Source organism: Drosophila mauritiana, chromosome 3L, assembly GCF_004382145.1.
Source record: "Drosophila mauritiana strain mau12 chromosome 3L, ASM438214v1, whole genome shotgun sequence".
NCBI lineage: Eukaryota > Metazoa > Arthropoda > Insecta > Diptera > Drosophilidae > Drosophila > Drosophila mauritiana.
Genome location: NC_046669.1, coordinates 3,793,982 through 3,805,998, shown reverse-complemented (window position 1 = coordinate 3,805,998; position 12,017 = coordinate 3,793,982). Strand labels below are relative to the sequence as shown.

Here is a 12,017-nt window from a genome sequence, read left to right as displayed (position 1 = left end):
AACCCCGGATGGCGCGTTGTTTTAAAAAGTATGTTCAATAAAAATGCATTTTTTGTTTACTAAAGCTTTAACAAAAGGCGTTTCATTCTGAAATTAATGTGTTAAAAGTAAATGAGTTTAACAGCTGACCCAAAGTGGCCACTCATTTTTAGCACCTGGCACACCTTTAAAAGCCCCAAATAAACTATTACCGATTACACGCGCTTCGTCGAACTTTCCATACGATCGATCAAAGTCCAAAAAGCGACGAAAACACGCCAAATGTACGCTTCTCCAATTTGTATTTGCTTTAAATCAACGAAAGCACAAAGTTCATTAGACAACTACCCTGTTAAACGCTAGCCAAATGTGTAAATGTATAATGTGGAATAGGTAATACAGCGAATGCATCATGGGGACACCCACATCCAACCTACAGGACGAAGGGGAAGATGGAGCGGCGCTGGCGAGGGTAGTCCTTGAACTCCTTCCTGTAGTTGCGATGCTTGGCCAAGGCCCAAACGGTCATCTGGAAGGCTCCGGCAAAAGCGAACAGATAGGCAGCCAGGCAAGAAGTCAGCACAGAGAATGAAACCCAGGCACCGATCTCATAGGTGTAGTTGGGGCAAGAAACCAAGCTGCAGTTCGAAGAGCGCGAATTAATAAACTTGAGCTGTGGGTGTTTTTAGTGACCACTTACTCGAACAGCTTGGTGAGGGGATTTCCATCGGCCACCGGAATCTTGCGCACTTTGGTTCCCGGCGGACGCAGGTTGCGCAGGGCAATGTGCACCGAAAAGTTTCCTAGTTCGCAGAGCTGAAAGTGAATAGTGTGCGGCTTAGTTTGAGGGCCTGTATATATGATTAATGGATCCGAAATATATAGCACACCAAACTTTACAAAAAGCTACACCTTTGGTATTAAGAAACAAATGTTTCGAACAAAAGCAAAGGAAACCGGTAGATTACGAAAACATATAACCCAGATCCATAAACCAGAGCCCCTAATACGTACAGCGAATGCCGCGAGAGCTCCCCACACGGTGCACATGCAGGGCGAGGTGAACTGCGGATGGTTCACGTGGTAGGACACATAGGCGGTGAATCCCCAGTAGTATGTGCAGTTCTTGAAGAGATTCCTCAGCGGCATGGTGGCGTGCGAAAAGCGGTGCACGAAGATGGTCTCCAGCAGACGCTTCACATAGTGGACCGTATAGCAGCCGGCGGCAATGCTGGGGCAAAAGAGAAAAGAAAGCGGGTTACTGGGTGAACCACCATCCAAAGTTCGTGGATAATTATGCAGAGCCGTTGCGTTTTAGTTTGCATAAGCGACGGGGTCGATTAGGTCGACAATCGAAAGACTTCAGCGACTACTTTCTACAAACTCACTGGGTGGTTAGGGAAATCGGCAGACTGGCAGCTTTGCCGTACACCAACTCTGGTCGGAAGTAGAAAATCAAGTATACGATCAGTGGGCCGGCGTACTCGGCCAGGAAAACGGTCTTCCAGCCAATCTGGGGACCAAGATCCTTCACATAGACCTTGTCGCCGGAATGCAGCGACAGCGATTCCACTGTGTCCGTATCCTTCAGGCTCTTGCCCTTCAGTTCCAGGCGCAGCGACTGGCGATTCGCGTGTGGAGTCTGCTTCAGGGTCTTGTGGATTATGTCGCGCAGATCGCCGATAGGCGTGGCGCCGGAGGGCACCTTCACCTTGCCGTACGGCTTGCTGTTCTTCGCGTTCAAAATCTCCAGCTCCATTTTGCTTTCGCTGCGCTTGCAATCAGTACTGTCCAAAATCGAAAATCGCCGATCCGTAGTGTGACCGTGCGGGGCTCTGCAAAAATTAACATTTGTGGGTATATGGCCACACGGTGAAAGCACAGGGGATTACATGTACTTATATATTATCCAGGTTTTCGTTACTTATCCGAATGTAAGCCCACTTAAAGAGATTGAACATTTATTTACCCAAAGAGTACATAACAACTTTTACTTAAAAATGGATGGAGAAAAGCTTGTGAAAGATTACGCGCAGCGTTGCCAGATAGTCCTATTTAAAAAACTTCAAAAACAATAAGTTTGGAAATATATACATAAATAGCAGTCGTTGCCGCAACGCTCAACACATCACACTTATAAAACACCTTTTGCATACACAGAATTACTTTTTAAATTTCCAGTCAAGCTGCGAGTTTCAAAATTCTAACCGGTAGAGAAGACAGTGCTATTTCAAAAGCAAACTAACAAGGGTCTAAAATTCCAAAACTCCAATCCTAGCAAGCCTTGACTTTTGTAAGTTTTGATCAAAGGTGGCAATGCATTCAATGTCATGGTAAGAAGTAGGTTGTCTATGTAGAAATCCTCATTCAGTCGGTCAAGTCAGTACGAGAAAGGTCTCAATTTGAAATTGTCTTAAAAATATTTTATTGTTTTGTACTGTGGTGAGTTAAAACGGAAAATACGAAAAAAGTGATACATCAAAAACAAAAAAATTTGTAATACAAAGTATTCGTACGTATCAAAAACAATTCGGAACAATTTTTTTCTCTGTATTAAAGTGTTACGAACACTGCGGTATTTTTTAGTGCTTTTCAAGGGAGACCGAAGGTATATAAGCAGCGTTCCCGAACGGTCGCATTTAAAATCGATTGACATTTGCAGCAGCAAGTACAAGCAAAAAGAAAAGCGCGTTCAGCGAAAAGTTATTCCTTAATTGTTGGTGATTAAAGTATAATTAAAAGAACATTCTCGAAAGTCACAAGAAACGTAAGTTTTTAACTCCTTGTTACCAATTAGTTATAAGAGCAACAAGACAATTAATTTCAAGAAAAACTGCATTTCAAGGTCTTTGTTCGGCCATTTTATTTTCTTATTCAACGCTCTGCGTATTTAGAAAATAAGAAATTGGCAGCCACGCATCTTGTTTTCCCATCGAATTGGCATCAAAACGCAAACAAATCTAAAAATAAAAGTTGCGTGTTGATTTTCGCCAAGATTTATTGGCAAATTGTGAAATTCGCAGTGACGCATCTGAAAATTCGAGAATTCACGTACGCACTCGCGCATTTGTGAGCAGTTTATTACTTGTTTAGTTAATTGAAGTATTTAACCAACGAAATCCGGTTATTTTTAGCTGAAATAGAGTCGTTTGTTTAAACAAAGCCACGTCTAAAAATTTCCTATTGCATGTAATTGTGACGTCAGCGTATACACACAAAATAATATGTATGCATTTCAGCTGCGTATACATGCACACACTCGCACCACGAAAACGGAACAAAGGTTTCTCAACTACCCTTTGTTCCCTGTTTCTTTGCTTCCCTTTGTTCCAATATTCGTAAGGGGTAGGGGGGAATAGGGGTTTCTCAACAAAGTTGGCGTCGATAAATAAGTTTCCCATTCTATTGCCCAGCCAAGGAGTTACTTTCAGTAGTTTTGTAATTTCAACGAAACTCATCTGATTTCGTACTAATTTTCCACCTTTCTATTTTCTGCCCGCAGAATAATCCAAAATGCAGATCTTTGTGAAGACCTTGACCGGAAAGACCATCACCCTCGAGGTAGAGCCGTCTGACACCATTGAGAATGTTAAGGCTAAGATTCAGGATAAGGAGGGAATTCCCCCAGATCAGCAGCGTCTGATCTTCGCCGGAAAGCAGCTTGAGGATGGACGCACCCTGTCGGATTACAACATCCAGAAGGAGTCGACCCTTCACTTGGTTCTCCGTCTGCGAGGAGGTATGCAGATCTTCGTAAAGACCCTCACTGGCAAGACCATCACTTTGGAGGTTGAGCCATCGGACACAATTGAGAATGTGAAGGCTAAGATCCAAGACAAGGAGGGAATTCCCCCAGATCAGCAGCGTCTGATCTTCGCTGGCAAGCAACTGGAAGACGGACGCACCCTTTCCGATTACAACATCCAGAAGGAGTCGACCCTTCACCTGGTTCTTCGTCTGCGTGGTGGTATGCAGATCTTCGTGAAGACCCTCACTGGCAAGACCATCACTTTGGAGGTTGAGCCATCCGACACCATTGAGAATGTGAAGGCTAAGATCCAAGACAAGGAGGGAATTCCCCCAGATCAGCAGCGTCTGATCTTCGCTGGCAAGCAACTGGAAGACGGACGCACCCTGTCGGATTACAACATCCAGAAGGAGTCAACCCTTCACTTGGTTCTCCGTCTGCGTGGTGGTATGCAGATCTTCGTGAAGACCCTCACTGGCAAGACCATCACTTTGGAGGTTGAGCCATCGGACACCATTGAGAATGTGAAGGCTAAGATTCAGGATAAGGAGGGAATCCCCCCAGATCAGCAGCGTCTTATCTTCGCCGGCAAGCAACTGGAGGACGGACGCACCCTTTCCGATTACAACATCCAGAAGGAGTCAACCCTTCACTTGGTTCTCCGTCTGCGTGGTGGTATGCAGATCTTCGTGAAGACTTTGACCGGAAAGACCATCACCCTCGAGGTAGAGCCCTCTGATACAATTGAAAATGTGAAGGCCAAGATCCAAGACAAGGAGGGCATCCCCCCAGATCAGCAGCGTCTGATCTTCGCTGGCAAGCAACTGGAAGACGGACGCACCCTGTCGGATTACAACATCCAGAAGGAGTCAACCCTGCACTTGGTTCTCCGTCTGCGTGGTGGTATGCAGATCTTCGTGAAGACCCTCACTGGCAAGACCATCACTTTGGAGGTTGAGCCATCGGACACCATTGAGAATGTGAAGGCTAAGATTCAGGATAAGGAAGGAATCCCCCCAGATCAGCAGCGTCTTATCTTCGCCGGCAAGCAACTGGAGGACGGACGCACCCTTTCCGATTACAACATCCAGAAGGAGTCAACCCTTCACTTGGTTCTCCGTCTGCGTGGTGGTATGCAGATCTTCGTGAAGACTTTGACCGGAAAGACCATCACCCTCGAGGTAGAGCCCTCTGATACAATTGAAAATGTGAAGGCCAAGATCCAAGACAAGGAGGGCATCCCCCCAGATCAGCAGCGTCTGATCTTCGCTGGCAAGCAACTGGAAGACGGACGCACCCTGTCGGATTACAACATCCAGAAGGAGTCAACCCTTCACTTGGTTCTCCGTCTGCGTGGTGGTATGCAGATCTTCGTAAAGACCCTCACTGGCAAGACCATCACTTTGGAGGTTGAGCCATCGGACACAATTGAAAATGTGAAGGCCAAGATCCAAGACAAGGAGGGAATTCCCCCTGATCAGCAGCGTCTGATCTTCGCCGGCAAGCAACTGGAGGACGGACGCACCCTTTCCGATTACAACATCCAGAAGGAGTCGACCCTTCACTTGGTGCTCCGTCTCCGTGGAGGAATCCAGGCTTAAACTAAATACATTTCCAAATAAACACACTTTAGCACGCAATTCACTCGAGATAAATATGAGGAAATAATGGATGGCCACTTCCCATTCTGCATTGTCAAAAGGGAAGGCATCAGAAAAATTCTAAATTCCAGTAAATACCAGGATATATATATATTTGATGAAATCCAAATTTCTTTATTGAATTGAAATTCCAAAATAAATGAAAATTCTTAAAATTCGTATTTTTCAATGTGTGGTATTTTTTTTTTTTTTTTTTTTTAAATATGGGGCCTATTTAAGTGTGGTACTGCAAAGTTTTGGTATATACTAGCACACTACCTTTGGTACAATGCAGCCCTGGTTGGCAAAGAAGGACGCGTTAGTACCTTTTCTTTATTTACCTTTTGCCAAAATAAATACTTTTAATTCGGTGCAAAAAGATATGGCTAAATTATTGCAACGTGTGGAAATTACGTTACGCAGCTTTTACATTTTCAACTCGAGCTTTGGCCAAGTTGAAGGCGAGGTGCGCAAATCAATTTAAAGCTAGGGAAACGCCCCTAATGAGTAATGTTTTCAGGAACACAAGAAGGTTTTGTTTTACCATCCAAATGACATTGAATTAAATACGAAAATCAAGGATGTGGGACTAAGTGAGGCCATCATAAGGTTCACAGGGTATTAATGGAACTTTTGACAGAGAGAAGTGGGTAATAATTTGCTGTACTTGCAGAACTTTTACATCCGAAGATGATTGTCAGGCCTTGCATACCCAGAAAACCACACAACTCTTCTACCAACCCGAGCCAGGATATTGGTTAGTACTGGTCCTGAATGTTCCCAAGGAGGTGCGCTTAAAGGAGGGCGTGGAGGTGGCCGATTATCGGGGTGCCGAGATTTCCGACAGGATTTATAGAGCAATACTAAGACAATGCTATCAAATGTTTCGCTTTCAAAACGGATGCTTCTCCTCCTGCGGAAGTGAGGAATCTAATCCGGATATGCGTAGAGAACAGCTCTGCCAGAAGCTACTCCAGTTCTATGATCAGCATCTGACCAACCTGAGGGATCCCGCGCAATGTGATATCATCGATATGCTGCATTCCATTCAGTATCTGCCCCTGGATAAATCGCTCTTCTTGCGAGCCCAAAACTTTGGCACCCTGTGCGAGACCTTCCCCACCATCAAGGAGAGCATAATGCTCTACCAGGAGCAGGTCCTTTGCGGCGGAAAACTCAGCCCGGAGGATCTGCACTGCGTGCACTCGTATGTCGTGCAAAACGTTCTGAAAGTCGAGGCCAGCAGCTCCACCATTGCAGTTTCTCCTTCACTAAAGCGAAGCATAAGTGAGTGCCAGGTGGGCGGATTCGTAAGAAGTCGGCAGAAGGGCGCGGGAGACGAACAGGAGGCTGTGAGTGATGAAGATCATCCCCTGAAGGTCTATGTCACACTGGACAAGGAGGCCAAACCCTACTACCTGCTCATCTACCGCGCTTTGCACATAACTCTGTGTCTGTTTTTAAATGGTATGTTAAGGATTAGAACTAAATAGCCATCATAATTAACTTAAAACATTCCAAATCTGTCAGCTGACCAGACTGCGCCGAAACAAGATCTCTACGACGATCTCCATGCTTACATGGCTCCCCAACTGACTTCGTTGGCCCGGGACATATCCAGCGAGTTGACTAAGGAGGCGGTGGGTGCGGCAGGCCAGGACAACTCCAGCGGTAACAGCGAAACGGCGCCCAAGTACTTGTTCATTAACGAACAGAGCCTCCAGCACCACACGAACTTTCAGAGGCACCTGCCCCAAGGGCTGCCCCGCAATGTGCTCAGTATCATTGCGGACTTGGCCAATGGCAGTGGCAAGTCGGAAATGGAGAGTGCTCCTGCCGAGGAAGTTCAGGTGAAGACTACCAATGACTATTGGATTGTCAAGCGGCGCTGTAATTACAGACAGTACTATGTGATCCTGTGCAATAGCAAGGCCACCTTGCTGGACGTCACCCAGGAAGCGAGGCGCATTTTCGAGCAAGAGCTCACAGATGATGTATTTTTTGACAAATAAACAGGAGGATTAGGTAAATAATGGGAGTGCGCCAATTTTGGGGTCTTTGCCCGGTTGCCTGCCAACAGAATCTGCAAGTGGGCCGGACATCCGAAGACGGATTTCAAGCCAGCACCGCCCCGGAATCGCTGGCATCGTTATACACGCTGTTCGACGAGGAGGAGCTAGTGGTTGTGGTGACGCCGTTCTGTGATTTGCTGATCTTAACGATGTATATTCGACGGTTGGACATGCAGATGCTGTAGTAGTGCTGCTCGTAGTCGATGGTGATCCTCTCGCAGCTGCTGTTCGGCATGAAGGACTCGTCGATGCTACAATAAAGGCGTAATAATTGCAAAATTCCTTCATCCTTTGTTTGAAAACGCACCTCTCTGTGAGATTCAGCAATCCCATTATCACATTTGCACTGCGCTCATCGTTCTTCAGATCGCCGCCGGACTCCAGAACTGCTCCATCTTCCTTTAGTATCAGATAGCCAATTTGATTGGGCACAATCAACTTTTCCCTGTCCATTTTCAACAATATTTATTTATTTATCTTTCGCACCCACACCTACCAGTGTGACCGGACTAGACCCAAAAATTACTCAGCATTTAAATACTAAATCGGTACCCTGCCAGCCCAGTTTCAGTGTTGCAAATCTCCACTTGCGCGCCATTGACACAAATTCGAAATTGGGACACCGGGCTAAGGTTAATTCATTCAAAAGACAAACAACGCACATCAACAGGAAACTAAAACTCCGGCTCTAAGTCAACAGGGGGCGTGGTCGATAAGGGGGCGTGTGCAAGTGCATGGCTAATGCGACCGTCTGGCGGAAAAGTGGTAAAAGGCCATGGACAAGGAAATTCCGGACACAGTCTCTCCGGAATGGCCAACTACTATCGACGCAAGAAGGGTGACGCGGTGTTCCTCAATGCAAAACCGCTTAACAGTGCTAATGCCCAGGCATACTTGTACGGGGTCCGCAAGTACTCCATTGGATTGGCGGAGCGATTGGATGCGGACTACGAAGCTCCTCCGTTGGATAGGAAAAAGAGCTCGGACAGCACGGCCTCCAATAATCCGGAATTTACGCCGGTTTGTCGATTGCTATGCTGCTAAAACCATTCTGTAAAACTGTATTTCGCTGCTTTTAGAGTGTTTTCTACCGGAACATAGCTCCCGTCAATTGGTTCTTGAGGATTATTGGAGTATTACCCATCGTGCGACGTGGTCCTGCTCGTGCCAAGTTCGAAATGAACTCCGCCTCCTTTATTTACTCGGTGGTTTTCTTTGTGCTCCTGGCGGTGAGTGTGTTTGCATAACGTTTTCCAAAATTGAATATGGATACCATTATGCAACCCAACTACACCTCTTTTTAGTGCTATGTAGGCTATGTGGCCAACAACCGCATCCATATTGTGCGATCCTTAAGTGGACCCTTCGAGGAGGCGGTGATTGCCTACCTGTTTCTGGTCAACATCCTGCCCATTATGATTATACCCATATTGTGGTACGAGGCCAGGAAGATAGCGAAACTCTTTAATGATTGGGATGACTTTGAGGTGTTGTACTACCAGATATCCGGCCACAGTTTGCCTTTGAAATTGCGACAGAAAGCGGTGTATATAGCCACCGTGCTGCCAATTCTCTCGGTCTTATCGGTGGTCATCACGCACATCACCATGTCGGACCTGAACATTAACCAGGTGGTGCCCTACTGCATCCTGGACAACTTGACTGCCATGCTGGGTGCCTGGTGGTTCCTCATCTGCGAGGCCATGAGCATTACGGCTCATCTTCTGGCGGAGCGGTTCCAGAAGGCACTGAAACACATTGGACCCGCTGCCATGGTGGCGGACTATCGTGTGCTGTGGCTACGACTGAGCAAGTTGACCCGGGATACTGGAAATGCCCTGTGCTACACCTTTGTTTTCATGAGTCTCTACCTGTTCTTCATCATTACCCTTTCGATTTATGGACTAATGTCGCAACTCTCCGAGGGATTTGGCATCAAGGACATAGGACTGACTATCACGGCTTTGTGGAACATAGGCCTGCTCTTCTATATTTGCGATGAGGCACATTATGCCTCGGTTAATGTGCGAACCAATTTCCAGAAGAAACTACTCATGGTGGAGCTTAACTGGATGAACTCGGATGCCCAGACGGAGATAAACATGTTTTTGCGAGCCACCGAAATGAATCCATCGACCATCAACTGTGGTGGCTTCTTTGATGTGAACAGGACTCTCTTCAAAGGACTCTTAACCACAATGGTCACTTATCTGGTGGTCTTGCTGCAGTTCCAGATCAGTATCCCCACAGATAAGGGGGATTCTGAAGGCGCTAACAATATAACCGTGGTGGACTTTGTAATGGACAGCCTGGATAACGATATGAGTCTGATGGGAGCCAGCACACCGAGTACCACCACTGTAGGAACCACTTTGCCAGCGCCAATTATGAAACAAAAGGGCCGGAAAGGCTAGTGGAACAAATAATCCTAAGAAAAGAAAGATACTAATAGATAATGTGCATATGTAGCTGAGGCCAAATAATAAAAGCACCCAAAACTGCAATATTCCAAACATTTTTCTAACTTGATGTACATGAAATTAGTAAGTGTGGAACCAATAAAAAACACGTTCATTAGATATGTTACAAGTTTGCACTTTTATTTGATATTCGTACTTATTTCGTTCTGTGCTACAAAATAGAAATACCTAAAATATTGCTAGTCAACAGAATTTAAGGCATATTATAGTTAAGTAGTCGTAAATCTACAGAGAAACTGAGCTTCAAACTTCGTTGCTATTTGTATGAACGCCAATTTATTTAAGACAAGTTTTTCGTTTCAAGATTTTGGGGTTTAATCGATCTCGGCTTTCGCGAGAGCTTCGCTGCCGTAGCCTAGGGGTTAGAGAGTGCGACCTTCGCTTGGAAGTTCCGAGTTCGAGTCGCGTTAGTGACCAAATATTATTATTACTTTTTTAATTCATTTAAGGTGCTTTTGGAGCTATTTCTACACAAAAATAGTTTTTGTATTCACCGATCGCTTTGAACCGTTTCCTTTCTAACAAGCCGCTTCATGTCCGTTGGCCATATAAAATAGTATCTCTACCATAACCATATCACACTCTGTTTTGCAATACAGAATTTGTAGTGCAATTGCAATCAAGACACCTGATGGGAAGTTTCAAAAATATCCAATCTTTCAGTAATCAATCTTTAACACTGTCCATCGGGAGACTCGGTTAGTATGTGTTTATATCCATTGCTGCCCAGATACATGTGCTCGCGTTGGAAACGATAGGGTATCTAATGGATAAGGAAGTTCATTTTAAAGTTTTCATAATATTGATCCCAACTTACGGCTCCTGGAGCTGGGCATGGTATGGCCACAGTGGCAATCTCCCGAAGCTTATTCATGGTTCGTAGGCTCTGGTAGAAGCTATGCATCACATACCACTTGCAGTAATCCATGCAGATCAAGATGTAGCAAATGATAACTAAAATAAAATAAAATTCTTTAGTATATATTTCAAAATTAAAGCCTTGAATCCAAACTTACAGTAGGGCACCTGACCACCCAGCAACTGCACGATTTTCGTATCCCTCAGCATGAAGACCAGTGCCCCCAAACCAATCATTAATAGGAACTCCACGACCAGCCAGGGTATGATTAGGCCCGGCCGATTCTTGAAGACTCCGAAAAACAGGGATATGGCACTCAGGGCGTAGGTACCCGCGATTCCAGCCATCACGTAGAGCAGATTCTCCGTGGCGACGGCCAATTGGGCAGCGGTTTGCAGGCGAAGATCGTTGTGGAAGGGCGACATGTTGTAGAAACCATTGTCCTTCTGGTCCAGGATGTCCAGCTCCAAGACCTCACACATCTGTTCGGCATGCGCCAATCCCAGGAGTACCAGAAACAGGGCGCAGTGGGAGATTAACTGGGGAATATAAAAAGCGACTGTTTAGGATCTCACTTTTCGAATGTGTTTGCGAAAACCGGAACAACCAAGCGATCTGCTGAAGCTACCACCCCTATTTTTCACCAAACTGAACGAAGCCAGAAAGCTGCTTCTACAATTCCCAACTGCTTCTAGCAGCTCTCGCAACAACTTCCACTATACTTCCCGGGAAGAGCTTTAAAAAGGGCGCTCGTCCTGGCACGTTTCCGATCACGAAACTCAAGTGCGGACGCATTGCGCCGCAGGAGCGTCTCCTTCGCTCCGCCCCTGGACTTCCGGGGGTGGGCGGGGGCGAGCGTTCCATTGCCGCCTTCGACGCCTCCTTGCGCGCCCAGTGGGGTATGGCTTTGCATATCCAGTGCGTAATTTTTGTATTTGGGGCTGCGGCTGCACATTGTGGATTGCTCGGGGATTCCCGGATCTCCCTGCGTGCCAGTGCGCTGAGCCCCGCCTGAGATATCCATTCCCCTATCTTATATAATCCGCTACTATATATCTTTGAACTTACCAATTGATAGATGCTTGTCAAGAGCGCCGTGGTCCTGAGGTTCTTGGGCGATACGGGTGCCATCAGCATTTCCCAGCTGCGGCGACAGCAGTTTTTCCACTTGCATCCTGCGGCGGATTGGCCGCTGACCGTTGGCAGCAGCATTTCACTCTAGTTTCCCGAGATTTCCTC

The 12,017-nt window shown here is 46.1% G+C and overlaps 6 protein-coding genes and 1 non-coding gene across 8 annotated transcripts; 4 read left to right on the top strand and 3 right to left on the bottom strand.

Annotated features, from left to right (window-relative positions):
- Window positions 1–262: 262 nt before the first annotated feature.
- On the bottom strand, window positions 263–1,788 carry LOC117139452 (very-long-chain enoyl-CoA reductase). The gene is made up of 4 exons (XM_033301761.1): window positions 1,368–1,788; window positions 994–1,210; window positions 680–795; window positions 263–617 (listed from the first exon to the last, which is right to left on the bottom strand). The coding sequence occupies exons 1-4, from the start codon at window positions 1,736–1,738 to the stop codon at window positions 413–415; spliced, it is 909 nt and encodes a 302-aa protein (XP_033157652.1). The 5' UTR covers window positions 1,739–1,788; the 3' UTR covers window positions 263–412.
- A 467-nt stretch (window positions 1,789–2,255) lies between these two features.
- LOC117139451 (polyubiquitin-C) lies at window positions 2,256–5,367 on the top strand. Of its 2 annotated transcripts, none has more exons than XM_033301760.1 (2): window positions 2,256–2,272; window positions 3,482–5,367. In XM_033301760.1, the coding sequence occupies exon 2, from the start codon at window positions 3,493–3,495 to the stop codon at window positions 5,326–5,328; it is 1,836 nt and encodes a 611-aa protein (XP_033157651.1). In that variant the 5' UTR covers window positions 2,256–2,272; window positions 3,482–3,492; the 3' UTR covers window positions 5,329–5,367. The 2 variants fall into 2 exon arrangements, with proteins under 2 accessions (XP_033157651.1, XP_033157650.1); XM_033301759.1 differs by lacking the exon at window positions 2,256–2,272 and adding an exon at window positions 2,616–2,746.
- Window positions 5,368–5,684: 317 nt separating this feature from the next.
- On the top strand, window positions 5,685–7,400 carry LOC117141070 (vacuolar fusion protein CCZ1 homolog). Its single transcript, XM_033304367.1, has 4 exons — window positions 5,685–5,833; window positions 5,888–5,985; window positions 6,041–6,834; window positions 6,898–7,400. The coding sequence occupies exons 1-4, from the start codon at window positions 5,750–5,752 to the stop codon at window positions 7,377–7,379; spliced, it is 1,458 nt and encodes a 485-aa protein (XP_033160258.1). The 5' UTR covers window positions 5,685–5,749; the 3' UTR covers window positions 7,380–7,400.
- On the bottom strand, window positions 7,365–7,955 carry LOC117141071 (ragulator complex protein LAMTOR4 homolog). The gene is made up of 2 exons (XM_033304368.1): window positions 7,747–7,955; window positions 7,365–7,690 (listed from the first exon to the last, which is right to left on the bottom strand). Exons 1-2 carry the CDS (start codon window positions 7,890–7,892, stop codon window positions 7,483–7,485), a joined length of 354 nt encoding a protein of 117 aa, XP_033160259.1. The 5' UTR covers window positions 7,893–7,955; the 3' UTR covers window positions 7,365–7,482.
- Window positions 7,956–8,040: 85 nt separating this feature from the next.
- LOC117140075 (gustatory and odorant receptor 63a) lies at window positions 8,041–9,947 on the top strand. Its single transcript, XM_033302828.1, has 3 exons — window positions 8,041–8,459; window positions 8,519–8,668; window positions 8,744–9,947. Exons 1-3 carry the CDS (start codon window positions 8,181–8,183, stop codon window positions 9,851–9,853), a joined length of 1,539 nt encoding a protein of 512 aa, XP_033158719.1. The 5' UTR covers window positions 8,041–8,180; the 3' UTR covers window positions 9,854–9,947.
- A 71-nt stretch (window positions 9,948–10,018) lies between these two features.
- Window positions 10,019–11,990, bottom strand: LOC117141410. Its single transcript, XM_033304834.1, has 4 exons — window positions 11,847–11,990; window positions 10,936–11,317; window positions 10,737–10,873; window positions 10,019–10,682 (listed from the first exon to the last, which is right to left on the bottom strand). The coding sequence occupies exons 1-4, from the start codon at window positions 11,988–11,990 to the stop codon at window positions 10,593–10,595; spliced, it is 753 nt and encodes a 250-aa protein (XP_033160725.1). The 3' UTR covers window positions 10,019–10,592.
- LOC117142151 lies at window positions 11,518–11,788 on the top strand. The gene has a single exon (XR_004459543.1). It is a non-coding gene; the product is annotated as a U11 spliceosomal RNA (small nuclear RNA).
- Window positions 11,991–12,017: the final 27 nt, after the last annotated feature.